Consider the following 18,237-nt stretch of genomic DNA (forward strand, 5'->3'; position numbering starts at 1 on the left):
CATACTAGGAGGAAATGTGTGACTGATGGCAGTCGGGTGGGCTGTAGGTTTGATGGATCATAATACATTATATTTGACTAAACAGTCAAAAAGTATAGTGAAGACTTTGCTTTACATAAACTAACTCAAAATGTTCGCTCAATCTGCATAATGAATACTTATGGTCCTAAAATGATATTTTTTAGATACATGTTTCATATTATTACTTCATTATTTTTAATATAGAACTCATTTTTTTACACTTTAATATCATTATTATTATCTCAAAATGCCTAAAAGCGTTTTGAGTTCCAGCAAATTCAAAGTCTGTTGCACTATTTTCACAGTAAACCACCCATTTGTCCCCATCAGCAGGCAAGTCAGCAAAGACCAACTAATGCATCTGTGGAACAGGAAGGTTTTTCTCAGCTACAATCAACAGTGAGACTGATAAAAGAGTTTCACAAGTTCAGTGTAATCTGCATTTGGGTTGATAGAAACACTGAGCAGGTATAAAAGAACTTCCCCGAACTGAACTACCTCTCACAACGACAGCATGCTGCAGACACTGGTCCTTATGCTGCTACAAGCAGCATATGGTAAGTAGTTTGGTCTGGTTAGAAAAGGGAAAAGTAGTTCAATTCTTACAAAAGACAAAATTCAGATACAAATTACATTTTAGTTATATAATCGAATATAATTGTAGTTTTTAGTTGTGGTACACCTGCTGTCCAGCCCAACACTGGTAGGGTTGTAAATGGAGAGGATGCCCATCCGCATAGCTGGCCTTGGCAGGTAATTACAGTTTGTTAATGTTTAATGTACTTCAACTATTGTTTTGTTTAGAATTACTAAATTGTCAGCTTCTTTTTCTCAGATTTCCCTGCAGGTGAAGCACGGCAGTCGTTACCATCACACCTGTGGAGGGACTCTGGTTGGACCTCGCTGGGTACTGACCGCTGGACACTGCATCTGGTGACTAGCTAAGCTTGATCAAGGGATGAGAGTTTAGAGCATAAAGACAGAAGTCGGGGACTGTGTAAAAAGCACACCAAAAGAACTCTGGCATTCAAAAGTATAAGGAGAAGAAAACTGATAAATCCTAAATGGTCAAAACTGTCTTACAGGCCAGGAGATGTGTACCGTGTGTTATTGGGAGAACATGACATGAGCCAGCAGGAGGGAACTGAACAGATCATAGATATTCTGCGCATTGTTGTCCATCCTAACTGGGACATCAACCATGTCTCTGATGGGTAAGTACATTCTGAAAGCTGAAGAAAATGCATTTCAAAAAGCAACCGCTCTCACACAAGACTATAAAACAATCTCGAAGAAGCATTTTAGCTGGTTTAAGAGATGCCTCCTTTCACCTCCTCGATCAGTAAAAATCTATGATGGTTCTCTTCCAGGAATGATCTTGCCCTGCTGAAACTGGATAAGAGCCCCATTATGAATGACAGCGTGGGCATTGCTTGTCTTCCACAGGCTGGAGAGATCCTCGCCCATGGAGCCCCGTGTTACATCACTGGCTGGGGAAACCTTTACAGTACTGTCTCTGTCTCTTTTATGTCATGTTAATAACTGCAGGTCATTGTCTTGTTCCATCTGTGTGAAAAGGTTCAATTTTAGCATATGCAGTCTGCATTTTCTGCTAATTTTGGGTAGTAATACCTTTTGTAAAAACCATGTAACTGAAGTCTCTCTTTCAAGTGGTCATACATTATGGTTTAGCAAGGAATGGGACATGCTAGCTAGCAAAGGTTTTCAGGGAAGAATGTGTTCAGTGAAGTTACAAATCATAGACTATATACAATAGATGGCAGTAGGCTCTGGAATGCCAACAGTAATTAGCAAGTGTTTGCAGACAGCCTCTTCCTTAATCACTGTGGGTGATTACAGCAGTCTGCCAGTAAAGAAAACAATCACATGGATGATTTTAGTACAGAACACTCTTTTCAATCAATGTATCCATCCCTAAGATAAATAGTTTGCAACCTTGAGCAACCGTTTCCCAAATGGTTGGTGAATATACATTTTTCATGACATCGATGCCAGACCACTGCTGAGCAATGTGCACAATGTCATGTAAGAAACCTCAACAGAAGTCAGTGAGAAGGCAACCTCTCACCTGATCCATCCCCATGAGTTTAGAGTTTTAATTACTAGTTTAAGTCTGATTTCAAAAAGCTAAGATGATGGCAGCAAAAAGCTTGAGAGCTCAGAATCAGGCATTCACAAACCAGTGGGTGATGTCAAACCTTTGTACACAGTGTAGGAGAAAACAGCAGTGCACATGTGCAGTGGATGCAGTTAAACCAAGAAAACACATTTGGCTCATGCAGCCACGTGTTTATGATGTCTAGCTTGCTAATATTGCCCAAGGATGGCCCTGCATGCAGACGTAACTTTAGTTTAGAAAAGGTTTCATAACACATTTGATGGACCTGCCTAATAAGGTAATGAGTAACTGCTTTTGGTGCAAGTATAAATAATAAAGCTAATTAACTGCATGTAGTACTAGTAACAGTAATGAGCACTGGCTTTCAAACAACTTGTCTGATTCCGCCTGATGCATGCAGTATACAGTGTGTTGTATTTACGCATTGCTGAGCAGCTCTATCCTCTCTGTGTGTCAGCTCATGGTCCCATGCCTGATAAACTGCAGCAGGCCTTGCTGCCTGTGGTGGAGCACAGTGTGTGCAGCCGCAGCGACTGGTGGGGGATCAACGTCAAGAGCACCATGATCTGTGCAGGAGGAGACATCGTATCAGGATGCAATGTGTGTGAAGCATCAAAAGAAAGCAGCTTGTACCTGTCAGAACTGAATTACCTGCAGTGAACAAGGTCAGCTACTTCATGCACCAATCCTTCCTCTGCCTCTTTGTCTCTCAGGGAGACTCTGGCGGTCCTCTTAACTGTGTGGGTCAGGATGGTAGGTGGTATGTCCAGGGTGTAACCAGCTTTGTTTCCTCCCGTGTTTGCAACGAAGTGAAGAAGCCCACAGTCTTCACCCGTACCTCTGCCTTCACCGAGTGGCTCAGCGAGGTAAATTAATGCCGCTTTCCATTCTGTTCAATCTATAGAGTTTCCTCTTCCGTGCATGAGTCTGTCTGTTGAGAAACAAATGCATTTCAGCCAGTGCCACTGATAAATAAAGTATTTCATCTGTCAATAAATGATCTTGTTTCTTTAGGTCATGCTGAAGTACTGAGGATCTGCTGGATACCAGCTGATCAACTCCAAAAAATAATGAGATCCCAAGTCAATATTTCTCCCTACACGGGGTGATCTCATTTACAGGTTACACATTACAATCAGAATTTTGTAACAGCTCCAAAAAAAAATCCAAAACATAAAAAAAAACATTCCATAATAAAATTTTCTTAAAAATGAAATACTTTAAATTGCTGTTTTCTTCATTCCTGCATTCTTGTCAAAATCACCGACGGTAAACAACCACAGTAAGCCTTCATGACAAGAACTGCAGTTTCCATGTCTTAAAAAATTTACAGGAAAGGTGCAAAATGAATTCCTGTCTCTGCAGCAACACTTAATACTTCACCTCTCCTGCTGTGTGATAAGAAGAAAGAGGAATGGATTCCCATCAGTGTGTGTGGAGGACTTATGAATCAGCATTTCCTATCAATCACTACCAAGGTCATCCAAGTTTCGGCACCAGTGAATATACTGGCTGATGGGAGCTGAGCTGGAAAGCAGGCCTTAACATCAGATAAATAACAGCAATCGGTTACCTTGATGCACGGCGCTGGTGGTCTGCTGCATCAGATAACAGGAGCGTTTTGGGACACTTTTGACAAACATTCATCCAGTTAATAAGACCAGACTTTCTTATTTTTAGCACAACAACAATAATAGCTTGAGTGAAATTTAGTGTTTCTACTTGTTTAGGCATCTTTGACATCTAAATGCAACTTTGAGACAATGTAGACACTGGCTTTAAGAATTTGTGTGCACATTTGTATTTTATCATGTATGCAAAAAGACATTTTAAAGATAAGGGCATGTTTTTAATATCTGGGTGAGCTGATGGCTTCAAGACTGACAAATAAAAAAATATATATATTATAGAAGTAAAGCCTTCAGAGTATCGTCTTCAGCATTTAAAGTACCCTGTGTGATTGAAATCTGGCAACTGGCTTATTTATAAGGTTTTCCAACTTATTTGATAATGATAAAATCTTTGGTCCCACACACAGTGCAACTGGAGCCATACCCTTGTTGTGGGATGAAGGTCCAGTAATGAGAGTGAAGCGATTTCTAATGATTCAACCAGAAATTGAGCCAGCCCCAGATAAAAAAAAAAAAGACTTAATTGAAAAGAGACTGATCCTTAATTATTTAAAAAAAAAAAAAAAAAAAGCTAATGCAGGAAGGCAAAGACAGGTAGCATACTAACACACATGAGAAAAAAAAACATCTATAAAGACACGGCCAGTAGATATACACAGAGGAAATGAGACACGGGTGGAAACAATTAAGACGGGACAGAGAAACGAGAAAGGGTGGGACACGAAACCACACTGAGTAACACCAACCATGAGAAAAAACATCTTTTAAACTTAGGCAGTAAAAAAAGGCAAAAACTTAAAAGTAATAGGCAAGGAAGCATATGGGCAACACACAGGTAACTAGATACACAAGTTCATTTATATGGAGCACATTTAAGCACAACAATCAGTGAAACAATTAGGAAACACTGGGGGAAAACAAAATCACAAAACAGCAAGACAACATAGTTAAAAGAATAATTAAAACATAATTACAAAACACAACCAACTGTTAAAACAGTTACAGAACTTTTTTATCTAAATTTCTTAATATTATCCAGCTAAGACTAAGCCAGTTTTGCCCAGGCCTCACAGCACCTCCTCCAGGTTTGACAGAACACATGAAAAGGATACTTCTTGTCCTTCTCACTTTGATCTCATGTTTCCATAAAGCCTCTTCTGGCTTCTATGGAGCTATTATCTTGTAATGTAGCCTCTGTGATTCTTGTGACTCTTAACTTGTCGCAGACATTTATGAATTGTGATAAACCTGAAGTAGATGCCACAGAGTGTTTATCTTCACAGCTCGAAAACAACCTTCAGCTGTTTCAGCATCTGCATTCACATCTAAATATTAAATACTAATATTAAATACACTTAAAAGTACATCTAACGTGTGTAGTTCAGCTGTTATGCTGCAGATGATAAACTTTTAATTAAATTAAACGTTTTAATTAATTTCCCGATTGTATTTTTTATAGTGTGTATTTAAGTTACACGAATAAAACGTGTCTCTAAAAATAAGCTTCTTCACAAAACAAGTGCACTTCTATAGAGCGCATACTTGTGTTTCTACCGGCAGGACTGTTGTTGATCGAGTGCACACAGAGCAGAAAACAAGTAAACACTTATTAACCCTCACTTCAAATTCATACAGTGAGCTCAGCCTTAAACAAACACTGTTAACTGTGTGAGACCAAACATTAAGGCTTCCAGGTTTGCTTTTAACCATGACACCAAGGCCAACCTTTTGGCATTTATATGTCCCCATCTACTGGTACACGTGTGAACTTCATTTCATAGAAGCTCCATCCTGGGGACAGAAAAGAAGAAAAGAGGATTAGGACAGATTGTGCATTGACTCCTGAGGGGGGAGACCTGTAGACACAATGTGAAAATATTTCATTGCTGCATGTTATTCAGCTAAAAGTGTGTGTAGTTTTAAAAAGGTGGCTAAAGTGCAAATACAACACAATGTATCACTCTAAATTTTCTCCAACAGTAAATGTTTGTGTTGCGTATAAAGTTTTTATGGTTCATATTATGAAAGCGGCCCCTTTCTCATGGATGTCACATAGCATAATGTCAGCTTGATTCATATTCATTTATTTATATTGCATGTGAGAAATTAATGAAATGTGAGACAACTAAGTCCTGTGAGATAGACACTGCATACAAAACAAAAGCAATTAAAGCTCTTTCTTCAATTTTTCATGTTTAGCAAACAAAACTCAATTTTAAGGAGACTTAATAAAGGTTTGCACAGGGTTTTTTTTTTTATATATCAATATGAAGCTCAATAATACATCTCATCATAGAAACTGACTCAGTCATTTTAAATCTAAAAGGTAATTCATAATATAAAAGCATCATACTGTAAGCTAACAGGCCAACAAGTGTTGCTAACTAAGTAGCGGCTGCAACCAACCAATGCCCAACACCACATACACTATACCAAGTAACATACATCAGAGAGTAATTAATGTTTCTACAGAGGCTGCTCCATCAGACACAATGGAAATTTGCACACAGCCTCTGATAGGTCCATTTTAAGATGCCTTGTATCCATCAGTCTCAGTCCACACTATGGCCATGTGGAGGCAGCAGGGTCTCACTCAAGTCAGTGCAAACACAGTGGCGTTAGGCTACTTTCTTTCTATTAAGGATTAACTGCAGTTTTATGTAAGATGTGAGGGGGTTTTCCTTTATTTCAGCAGCTCCAGACACCAAATGTTGCTCTCTATCTCAAGCAAACAGAGGCTTTCCATGCTGCAAAAGGTCAGTGTGAATGATGTTATTATGATGATCAGTCTTCCAATAAGCCAATTTAAATACAACTTTAGTGTTTGAACTTTTAAAGAGTCCCTCTGGAGTAGTAAGAAACCTTTAGATAGACACCAACCATTAAAGAAACTGATGGACATTATGGACAATGCCAGGCATCCTCTGCACACGGCCATTAACAACCAGAAGAGTCTGTTCAGTGACAGGTTGCTTCTCCCAAAGACAAGAACTAACAGACTTAAAAACTCCTTTGTCCCACACGCCATCAGACTGTTTAACTCCTCTCTGGAGGGGAGAGGGAGGGGAAACAGGAGGACAAAGGAGGGAACAACTAAGCTGTAGTGCCTCTTCACCTCACTGTGCAATACCTTTTGTGCAATACTTTTGTAAATAGTCAACGGTGCAATAGACTCAATACTTGAAATGTTATTCCTATTTATTCTATTTATCCCCTTCGTATATTTTATTTATATTGTCTCTGTATTTATATATATGTGTGTGTGTGTATAACTCTGTAACTTCTGTCGGTGCTGTGCTTTTTTGGAAATCGAATTTCCCAGAGGAACCCACCCGAGGGATTAATAAAGTTCTATCTTATCTTATCTTATCTTATCTTATCCATCACACTGTTGCTTTGGTTATAACCTTGACAGTTGCTCAGGTTTACCACCCTCAGAGATTCAACCAGTCAGGACAAATTCTAACAACAGTGTTTTATTGTTTTATAGATTGCAGTTTACTCACGGTTAGTACTTGAGGGCGGCCCTCCTTGGCCATAACGAGAGGGCAAGCTATTTGACCCCCTGTGGACTGTGCCAGCATGGCAGATAGACGGAATCAACTCAACAGCTCTTCGGGCAATCATTGACTTTGATACCATGACCATTCTCATAAAGAAAAGTATTTAAGATGTGTTATACAAGGTGTAAGAAAATATTATATACCAACTTGTAAAGGGATAATATTTTGAGATAAATTTTTTTAAAAGGTAAAAAACATATATATATATATATATATATATATAAATTTTCCCCCATATATACACATATTTGCAGATATGACCACAAAGTATTATATTAGTATGTGGGTGGAGGAACGATCAAAGCAGAAGTCCAAAGTTTAAAGGAGAGTCTCAGCTGATTTTTCTATCATATGTGGGTCTGTTATAGTCACAAGGGGAGAACGTACCGCATCAAACCCAATGGGTTAGTCAATAAATAACCAGGCACACTGGAAATATATGGCTACTTCATGAGGCAACTTCATATATGACAACATGCTTTGGATCCTCAGTCTCGCGCATCACATGGATAGTACTAATTAGAGTGTACACTGTGGTCTGAGCAGAAACACAGTTAGAGCCAATCAAATAATATTACTGTTCATAACTGCACAGAAGCTAAGCCTCCAGGCGCAGAGAACCATGCACAATCATCAGAGAGATAAACAGATATTTAATCAATAGTCACCTCAGGATAAAGTGCCCCACCAGTTTTTATGTCTTTTATCTAGAAAATAATTAAAGCAGCAAATGTAGCAAAGGAATATTTGATGGAATAATGAAAATGTGTTGGTGATTTACTACCTATACAGCCGGCAATAACAACACAAAGAAAATATTTGTCATGTGATAAGTTCAAAATAAGATTTAAGGTTCATTTGTTCAGGTTCAGTGGTGCAGTGGTCTCGTGACGGCACATCCACCGGCTGGCTGGAGGCTTTTCTGTGTGGTGTTTGTGTGTTTTCTCTGTGTCCTCTTTGGGTTCTGTCCAGATACTCAGAACTTCCTCCCAAAGACATGTATGTTAACTGGACTTTGGGTGTGGATGAGTGGCTGTCTCACTATGTTGGCTCTGTGATAGACTTGTGACCTGTCCAGTTGCACTGTTGGACCTACGACAGATTAATAAGAGAATGGATGAGTTGTTCAGGTTCAAGGTGCATCTGATGACTGGTATAGAAAAATAAAGTAGCTAACTACTTTCACATGTTAGTTTAATGGCTATACGATATTATACACAAACTTTGTTCACTTTTAAACATGGAGCTGTTTCTTCTGCATATTTTATTGCATTAAATTGTCTGTGAAATTAAAAAATTATTTTTTGTTTATTATTTATCTGATCTTTTTTCTTTATTTTCATTATTATTTCATTAAACCTGTTACTGTATACCACGCAATGGCTTCATAAGGCACACTGTAACTCTTCAATCAGTCAGACTTTATTTGTTTACCACTTTTTTGCAGTTTAGTGTGGTTCAAAGGGCTTTACAGAGGACCGATGAGAAGCTGATAATGTGAAAGAGTCAGATGTAATAAAACAGAACCAAAATACAAGTATAAGTATATTAAAATCAATTTAAAAATGATTATAGAGTAAAATAAACCAAAACACCCTGTAAGATCACTAAGATGTCAAATAATGAGACGCTACACAAACTCAGTAATGTAGATTAAAGACAGAATGTTGCTTTGTTAACACGTTTTGCATGCTTGCTTGACTATTTTCAGCTCTCAGAGCAGCTTTGGTTTATTTCAAAATTTTGTTTGCTCATTTGCGTTTTCTTTATTTGCTAAGAGTTTCATATCATGCAGTGTGATATTAGTAGTATTTGTGATTTGTATCTCAGCCTCCAGTGTCACATCATATTTTCTTTGCAGGTTTGCATGGAAGTAAGCGTTTCTTTTGTGGGTATTTCACTATTAATAGTCTTAATTTGTCAGTGCACATGTTTGGCTGAACACTGTGTACCCAATACTGCCTGCAGCTGCAATCATCTTATTGGTTGTGCAGTAATCAAGTAGTACAGTATAGTGATTGATTGTAGGCTATGGGCTGTTTTTTGGAGCTACAAGATACAGGGTCAGGTGTTTTTAAACTATTAAAGGAAGCAAATGAAAACACAAGAAAATAGAAAAAATAGTTTTTTGATTATTATAAATTTTTGTAATTGTGTTTGTAATTTTGATAGGTGCATTCTTTTGGTTATCATAAAAATTGCAGTTATGTTTTTTTTAAAGCACCCTATATGTGCTTGGAAATGCTTTTGAGAATGTTACAAACAGTCCTGCTAGAAATTACTGATTACTCTCTCTCTCTCTCTCCATATGTGTGTGTGTGTGTGTATATATATATATATATATATATATATATATGTGTGTGTGTGTGTGTGTGTGTGTGTGTGTGTGTTTTATTTCACGAAATATTACTTTTGTATTTGTTGTAAAGTATGGGGTTCATGTATTTCTTTTGAAACATGCAATGATAAAACCATCAAACCTTATATTGGTTCATTAAACAAGAGTCGTTCAACAAGATTTCATTTTGTTCTACATACATTTTTAACCTGTGTAGGATAAATTCAAACAAATTTGGCTCTACTTACTACTACTCTACTACTACTTAAATAAAAGGCTTGAATTTAATTAAAAGAGAAAAAACTGAGCTGATGTAATCTAATTAAATTTAACTAACAAATGAATGGGTTTATTGCACGTGACGTCAACCAACACATTTTTTTTCCACAGTACATTTAAAACTTTTTAAAAGTGCAGAAGACGAGCTAGACACACTGTTAAACAGGTGCTGCCAAACATCTAAAGGGATCCAAATCTAGATGGAAAAATAACCAGTAACCAAACTGGATTTTACGAATAAGGAACTCTTAAGGGAACCTTTGAAATCCATTTTCATGGAGTAAAGTTCAGTCTCAAAAGAAAACACAATCACCTAAGCCAAAGAAGCCTGTCCAAAATCTACCAGAAAATCAGCAACTGCTCCTGGATTTTCCACGTTAAAATCTAAACCAACAATAACAAGATGGGCAATAATTACAATCAACTCAGTGAACCCTTTTTTTTATAAGCTAGGTAGTTATTATTTTATTGCATGGTGGGAGTAACTGTAACATGATTGTTGGTTAATCATTTGCTTATATTCACACCAGTTATTATAATGCAGTGCATCGTTAAAATCCTATCTCTGCGTATCTCTCACTATAATCTCAGACTAATGTAGTGACCAATAAAGACAGGCAGGTAAAAGACTGTGTGTGTGTGTGTGTGTGTGTGTGTGTGTGTGTGTGTGTGTGTGTGTGTGTGTGTGTGTGTGTGTGTGTTATCTAAGAAGCTGTAAACCTGCGCGTGGCTGAGTGGGTGGCATGAGCGTATGAGTGTGTGCAGACAAATGCTTGGGCTTCTTTGAAGATTGTGGAGATAATGCATGCAATTACAGTTATATTTAATATTACTTGTTTTAAGTTCTGTTTATGTTACAAGTACAGTTGCGATCAGTCGCTGTTGGTTTAAACTGAAATAAGATCAGTGTGTTACAACCCGTAATCCTTTAATATAGTGAAATATTTAACGACACAGTGCATGACATCGTGGAAAGACCAGGGGATCAACACGATGATTAATTTTCACATAAATAACTGGTTTATCTGAAGAATGATGAAACCACCTAATGTTAAAATAAATTATCAAAAAGACAAAATTCCAGGTGGATTTATTTGAAACTTAACTTGGTTTTATTGCCATATGAGAAGAATTGCCATTTCATGCCACCAGGGGGAGCATGTTTGAGTTCGTTACACCTGTACCCCAGCCCACAGACTGAAGACAGGTGGAAACATTTTGTTTGTTTGTTTGCGTGTTTGTTTTGCTATAAGTTCAGTAGACGGTTAATAGTAGACATTGTCAAAAACATAAGGTCATAAAAAAAACTTTCTTTAGAAAGACGAGTCAAAAATAGACAAATTAACACCAAAAAAAATCCATCTTTCCCCCGTTGAAAACCGTGAAATGTGTCAGTCTTAGTTTTTAGTCCCTCAGAAATTCAGGTCATGTCTAACTGGGTTTATCTGCCCCCGCCTGCAGATGCAGCATGCCTGCTGCACATGTGTGCGTGATCTTTGAACTGTCAGCAGCGGGTGTGCGGGTGTGCGCTCTGCGCGGCGCTATAAAAGCAGCACTCAGCCTCGGAGTGAGCAACAGGTAACTCAGGTGAAGCCTCCTGCTCCCCTCTCACAGATCTGGACACAAAGGCGCTCCGCTGCAGGTGCGTACACCGGCTGCCATCGTTATCTTTCTCGGCAGGACCGAGGCCACCTGAAATCTTGAGGATATTTGCAAGAAATAGCTGGAGGATTCAGTGGCTTGCGTTAAAAATATCCGCTATTTGGACAGATGTTATTGCTGATTGTCTTTCACGGGTGTAACAGTGCTACCACTATTGTGTTTCTTTGTTGTCTTAATTATGATCAACTGCTGAGCAGATACAGATGTTGTAAAGCTAGAATTTCATCTTGGATTACGCTGACTATTGCACAGCTGCTTAGTGGACAGAGTAAAAAGTGTGATAGATTGCTTTTGGGGGATAGCCATTTTATTTTTGAAAAGGTGAATAATACAGACTAACACTAAAACTATTGAAACTCTTGCCTTCTTTCTGTTTCTCAGATAGTCATGGCTCCTAGACCAGAAGTAGAGGGAGATAACTCCTCCTCTATCGGTATGTCCTTTTCTTGTGGATATTTTTGACCTCCTCAAACTGTTATTGCAACTTTAGTTTCTCACAATTTCCCCCCGCAATCCCTCTCTTAGATGAGAAGTCTCTGTCTAAAGAAGAGCGTCTCCCACCGGCTTACTCCACTCTGGTCCTGGTGAAGGAGAATGAGGAGGCTGCGGAGGATCCCTGGGATCTCCCAGAGCTGAAAGACACTGGGGTCAAGTGGTCAGGTAAGGCAGCACGCTTTTGCGACTGCTCTATACAGCGTGGATCTCTTCACAATGCCAGACTGATTCAGTGCTTTGTGTCTTTTTTGCTAACAGATCTAGACACAAAGGGGAAGATTTTAAGAGTGTTAACCGGTATTCTGAAGCTGGTTCTGCTGCTTGGACTTCTCTACATGTTTATTTGCTCACTTGATGTTCTCAGCTCTGCTTTCCAGCTAGTGGGAGGTAAAACAAACAAACAAACAAACAAATAAATAAGCAAACAAAAACAAACCACTTCCAGGTTATGTAATGTGCATGGAGAGCTGTATTTTTACCTCAGTGTGTGCGTGTGTGTACAGGCCGAGCCGCTGGTGACATCTTCAAAAACAGTGAGGTGCTAACTAACCCTGTGGCTGGGCTGGTGATCGGGGTTTTAGTCACAGTGTTGGTGCAGAGCTCCAGCACGTCCTCCTCTATCGTGGTCAGCATGGTCGCCTCTGGACGTAAGTAGAAATACATGGAAGAGGCATGTGCACACATTTTACAGTCCGGTATACTCAAACAAATGTGTCGTAAACTCACAATAGAACCTCAAGGTGACAGTTTCAAAAATGCTTATTCTGAGAAACAATCTAAATGTTTAATGTGTGATATTTATATCTTAAAATACTAACAGTGACTGCAGTGTTAGTTTATTACACGTGAATGAAATGTCGATTATCTTTTTCAGTACTGGAAGTTAAAATGGCAGTGCCAATCATTATGGGAGCCAACATCGGAACATCTGTCACCAACACTATTGTGGCTATGATGCAGGCAGGAGATCGGAATGAGTTCCGCAGGTAAACGACAGCATGCAAACATAGAGCTATTACACTAACTCTACAAACCGTTTCTAGCAGATGTTAGACCGAGTGTTCTTGTTTTTCAGGGCATTTGCTGGTGCTACAGTCCACGACTTCTTCAACTGGCTTTCTGTCCTGATTCTTCTGCCGCTGGAAGCTGCCACAGGCGTTCTGTACAAAGTCACCAAACTCATCATCGATTCTTTTCATCTCGAGTCCGGAGAAGACGCCCCCGAACTGCTCAAGGTCATCACAGACCCTCTGACAAAATCCATCATCCAGGTAACTATAAGACCGGGCCATGTTATCAGTATCAAGTATGATTGCCATTTTTAAAAATTAAAAAAAACTGTTTCTTCTCTTAGCTCGACAAATCTGTTATCTCTGCAATTGCCACTGATGACAAGGTTGGCATGAACAAGAGTCTGATAAAAAAATGGTGCAAAACAGAGACCAACACGGTAAGAAATCAACAAGACCTATTTACAAAACTAGTATTTACAGCTGTAAAAACACACATAAAGCTGTGGTTAGATCAGGTTTTCTCTTGATGACTAATGTTGCCTTGTGTTAGCTCATAAAGAGGTTGAATAAGATTACGCCGTACAGCTACAGTAGCCACTGCGTCGAGGCTTGCTTTTGTTCTTATACTTTCTGCTTTCTCTTTCAGACTTTCTGGAATGTGACAGTGAACACCTGCCCACCAGGTGGCATCTGCTGGGAGGAAGGAAACCAGACTTGGACCCAGATGAATGAGACTTTTACCAATTACATAGAGAGATGTGAGCATACATCCATGCCATTTCTGAAGGGGGAAAAAGAAAATTTACAAAGCAATTAGGATTACCTGATCTGCTAAAGCTCGGTGAAATATGAGAGAGCCATTCGGCCACATCAACCTCTTTAGACCAGATTCTCCGAAGCTGAGACAATGACCACCTTTGAGACGTTACAGTGACTCAGCAAATACTCTCCCTTAACCCGTCTACCTCCTCAATAGGTCCATTCATGTTGTTTGGCTGAAGTGTCACATGACCATAAAATGGATCACTTCTTCAAAGCATGCTGTTTCCAATTAAATGAAATGGTTTGATGCTTGAAGAGGTTTTTGTTTAGAAAGGTTTTTGTTTACATTTACATAAAATCATAAACTTATGTAGCTTGTTTCTCAATTCTTAGTGTTTACAAGAGCTCGGTTTACCAGAGTTTACTCTAAATGTCTGTCTCTTTCACCATCCTTTGCAGGTAATCACATCTTTGCCAATACGACCTTGTCAGAGTTGGCCGTGGGCCTCATTCTGCTGGCTGGGTCTTTGTTCGTCCTCTGCACCTGTCTCATCCTCATCGTCAAGCTGCTCAACTCCATGTTGAAGGGCCAGGTGGCTGTGCTGATCAAGAAGGTGCTCAACACAGGTACAAAACCAGCAACGAGCCTTTTGCATGTGATGTTCAGCCTGTTTGATAGTCAGCACATCTGCTTCTGTGGTGATGCTTGATGAGCGACACAGGCACAGCCTTCCTGTTGCTTCTGGCTCACGTTCAGGTCGAGCGGTCCTGTTGTGTGATGGAAAAAGCTCAGACACATTTACTATTAAGAATGAAATGCTTGTTTTCTCTGGTCATGTAGATATAATGTTCACATCATGTGTTTCTTTTTGATGGCAGACCTACCCTTCCCCTTCACCTTTCTCATGGGCTATGTTGCAATTTTGGTGGGAGCCGGGATGACCTTCCTGGTTCAGAGTAGCTCTGTCTTCACCTCAGCTATAACTCCTCTTGTTGGTAAGCCATTATGACGCCAGTTTTTTTGTTTGTCTTTTTTAATTGTCACCAGATCTTATATTTTGTTTATCTTTTTTGTCAGGTATCGGTGTTATTAGCCTTGAGCGAGCATATCCTCTGACGCTGGGGTCAAATATTGGTACAACAACAACATCTATACTTGCTGCTATGGCTAGCCCTGGAGAAACACTAGAAAACTCTCTGCAGGTAAGAAACAATTAAAAACTGTTCTCATATGCCTGCTTACAGCTCTGCTAGGTGATGCTCATTGGTCAGTTGGTTCAGACTAGAGACTGTTTATAAAAGGATGTTGCCACAAAGATGTCACTCAGTGGTTTGTGGAGTTTAGCTAGCAAACCCAGTTTGCCCAATTCACCAAGAATCACTCACCAGGTCTAAAGAAACTGTCAGACCTTCACAGCAGTCTGTGTTATTAGACAGGCTTTAAGCCTTAAACAAGTTAAATGTGTGAGATGTGATAAAATACAGAAATAGCCTAGTGCTTACTATGAAGGGGGAATTATCCACCGTTATAGAAAATGCAGTGTTTGGCACTACTCTGTCAGCACCACTTACACGACAACATTTTTGGTTTTCAGCGAGACAAAATTATTTTGATGCATTTGCACAAATATTCCAGCTTTCCAAGTGATGCATTACAATAACTTTAATCCCTTTAAGCATATATTTATCAAAAACAAAACGAAATCTTTTTAAAGGAAAATCCATTTATTATATCCATCCTTTATTTTTTATTTGAAATCACACAGTGGTTGTCTTGTTTAAATCCAATCTTTCTATGCTTTTTTCTAGATTGCACTTTGCCATTTCTTCTTCAACATCTTTGGCATTGCACTGTGGTACCCGATCCCTTTCATGCGGTTGCCCATCAGGTTGGCAAGAGGGCTAGGGAACAAAACTGCCAAATATCGCTGGTTTGCTATCATCTACCTGATTTTGGTCTTCTTGGTTTTCCCTCTGACTGTCTTTGGTCTGTCAATGGCTGGCTGGAAAGTACTGGTCGGCGTCGGTGTGCCTTTCGTTGCTTTAATTATCTTTGTGATCGTTATCAATGTGATGCAATCTCGCTGCCGACGCTTCTTGCCCAAGTTCCTCCGTACCTGGGACTTTTTACCCCGGCCCCTGCATTCGATGGCCCCGTGGGATAGCATCATTACCTCAGCTTCAAGCTTTTGTTGCAAACACTGCTGCTGCTGCTGCAAATGCTGCAAGTGCTGCAAGAAAAATGAGGAGGAGGAAGCGATTGAGACGAGCAGGAAGCCAAGTCTGGAGATGTACGATAACCCAGCCATGTCTAAAGATGAGGACACAAAGGAGGCCACTAAAGGAACACAATTTTAGTGTATTTAAGTTTAATTTGTATCTATATGCAAAACTAAATGCAATAATGTATTTATGATACACTTGTAATTGTTCATCACTTCTCAGGTTGTGATATATTATTGATTCCCTTTTAATGGGCGATACACTGAGCATTGTAGTGAACACTGGTGGAGAATATGAACAGAAGTGTTGCACATATTATGAACTGACTGTTGTTGGCCATGTGATGTTTAGTTTTATGATGTTTTTTAGTAAAACATCATAAGATTTACTGCTGGTAATATGTTAATTATGGATGGTTGTGAATGTTATGAGTTATTTTTTTTTATTTCATAAGACACGTTGAAAGAGCCTTAAGTTGTTGTTTTTTTCAACATTTCAAATACAGATGTTTATTGTAGCATTTCAAATGTATCGTTATTAGCAAATTTTATGTTATCCCTCAGTATTTAAGACTCTGAAATATTTGTAAATAAAAAATTGCTATTTTTAAACGGCACTGTTGTCATTATGTTCATCTTGTTATCTCACTGACATCACACAGTCTTATAGTCACTGATATATGTATCAACTCATCTGATATTCAGCTCACTCTTGTGCAACATGTACATTCAAGGGTACTAAATATAAGAAAACACATTTTCAAGTGCATAATTGTCACTTTTGATTTAGTTTCATCACTCATGTTGATAACATACCCAGAATTCCAAGTTATTTATAGACTATAAATAGATAAAAATGTCCCATCCCTAGTTAGGGATGGGACATTTTTATCTATTTGCAGGACAGTCATGTTTTATGAGAGATCACAGGATTCATTGTAAGGTTGCAAAAAGAAAAAGTCGTCCTGTAGCTGGGTTTCATATCTGATGATCCTTAGAACAACAAGTGTGTGAAAGAGGAACTTCTCTCAAAACAAGCAAAGTTTAGCTTCTGTACAGTCACAGTACAGCTTGATTTGATTTGTTTCAAATGTCAAGAAAAAAAAGTGTTGACTGTCTCTGAAGAAAATGTCCTGTAAGCTGGAGTCATGAGTTCTAAAGTAGCGTTAATAAAGTATCAGTTTATCTAAGATTTAGATGAAGATTGGATTAATTAAGGCCTAGGACAGCCAATAGTGGCTCTGCCTGTGCTGTAGTCCACTGATCTTATGAACCCAATCAAAGTACCTGCTCCTCCCTCACAACCGCCCACACCTGATTATTGCCTGTCCTCTATTTATGACATCCAGGAGTACCAGAAGACTTAAAGTACAGAGCATTCAGAGCATTTTATGGTTTTATATATTACTAAATCATTACTAGTACACATGAGATATCATGTCAGATATATCAGCCTCTGTATTTTCAACTTTTAAAACTTTCAATAGTTGTGAGCATTTATAATTTCTGACATTTAGCTTGGTACACGTCATCCATTTGTCAGCTTTAATGAGCGTCTGGTGTTTTTGTCACATTACAGTTAAACATTAGGATGATTTAGTGAGCGCGCTGGTGACATAAACATATAATTAAGTCCAGATATTTCATCTATTTGTGTCAACAAGTGCCTCACTGCTCTTTGAGAAACAGACATACCAGGAGCCGAAGAATGAGCGCAGTCAGATACAACGTGTGTGTGAGCCAAGTTTTGTTGCTGGCAGCTTTTCTGTTATCAGTATTAGATTCTGGAGATCAGGTAAAGTGTAGCACATTTTAATCTTTAGTTCTCTGGATTATTGCCCCGTTTATTGCTGTTACACATGTTTTAGGTATAGCTGCCCAGTTCAAAAATAAAAGCTGGAGAGCACTTTAAACTGACCCTTAAAAACAATGATAAAATAAATAGCACTGCATGAGAGTGTAAATATGAATACTGAAGTGTTATGTGGAACAGATGGTACTTACAAAAGCCACTGAGATTATAAAGGTTTATGAGCTGTGAGATATATTCAGTTTTACAGTAGTTATTATTATTAGGATCCAAATCAAGTTGCTTCACAAACGTTCACACA

General features: G+C 38.8%; 2 protein-coding genes across 2 annotated transcripts; both read left to right on the forward strand.

Annotated features, from left to right (window-relative positions):
- The first annotated feature begins 496 nt into the window (after nt 1-496).
- On the forward strand, nt 497-3,377 carry LOC146680277 (chymotrypsin-like elastase family member 3B). Its single transcript, XM_085448546.1, has 8 exons — nt 497-578; nt 686-774; nt 857-954; nt 1,107-1,235; nt 1,392-1,528; nt 2,619-2,761; nt 2,875-3,027; nt 3,176-3,377. Exons 1-8 carry the CDS (start codon nt 536-538, stop codon nt 3,191-3,193), a joined length of 810 nt encoding a protein of 269 aa, XP_085304672.1. The 5' UTR covers nt 497-535; the 3' UTR covers nt 3,194-3,377.
- An 8,153-nt stretch (nt 3,378-11,530) lies between these two features.
- On the forward strand, nt 11,531-16,705 carry LOC146680278 (sodium-dependent phosphate transport protein 2B-like). Its single transcript, XM_085447672.1, has 13 exons — nt 11,531-11,614; nt 12,016-12,067; nt 12,160-12,294; nt 12,388-12,516; nt 12,633-12,776; nt 13,004-13,115; nt 13,205-13,400; nt 13,484-13,579; nt 13,789-13,900; nt 14,364-14,531; nt 14,784-14,900; nt 14,983-15,107; nt 15,714-16,705. Exons 2-13 carry the CDS (start codon nt 12,022-12,024, stop codon nt 16,260-16,262), a joined length of 1,929 nt encoding a protein of 642 aa, XP_085303798.1. The 5' UTR covers nt 11,531-11,614; nt 12,016-12,021; the 3' UTR covers nt 16,263-16,705.
- Nucleotides 16,706-18,237: the final 1,532 nt, after the last annotated feature.

The sequence above is a fragment of the Copadichromis virginalis genome, linkage group LG23 (genome assembly GCF_057382275.1).
Source record: "Copadichromis virginalis isolate Kocher_CV1m ecotype Utaka linkage group LG23, C_Virginalis_male_GT1.1, whole genome shotgun sequence".
NCBI lineage: Eukaryota > Metazoa > Chordata > Actinopteri > Cichliformes > Cichlidae > Copadichromis > Copadichromis virginalis.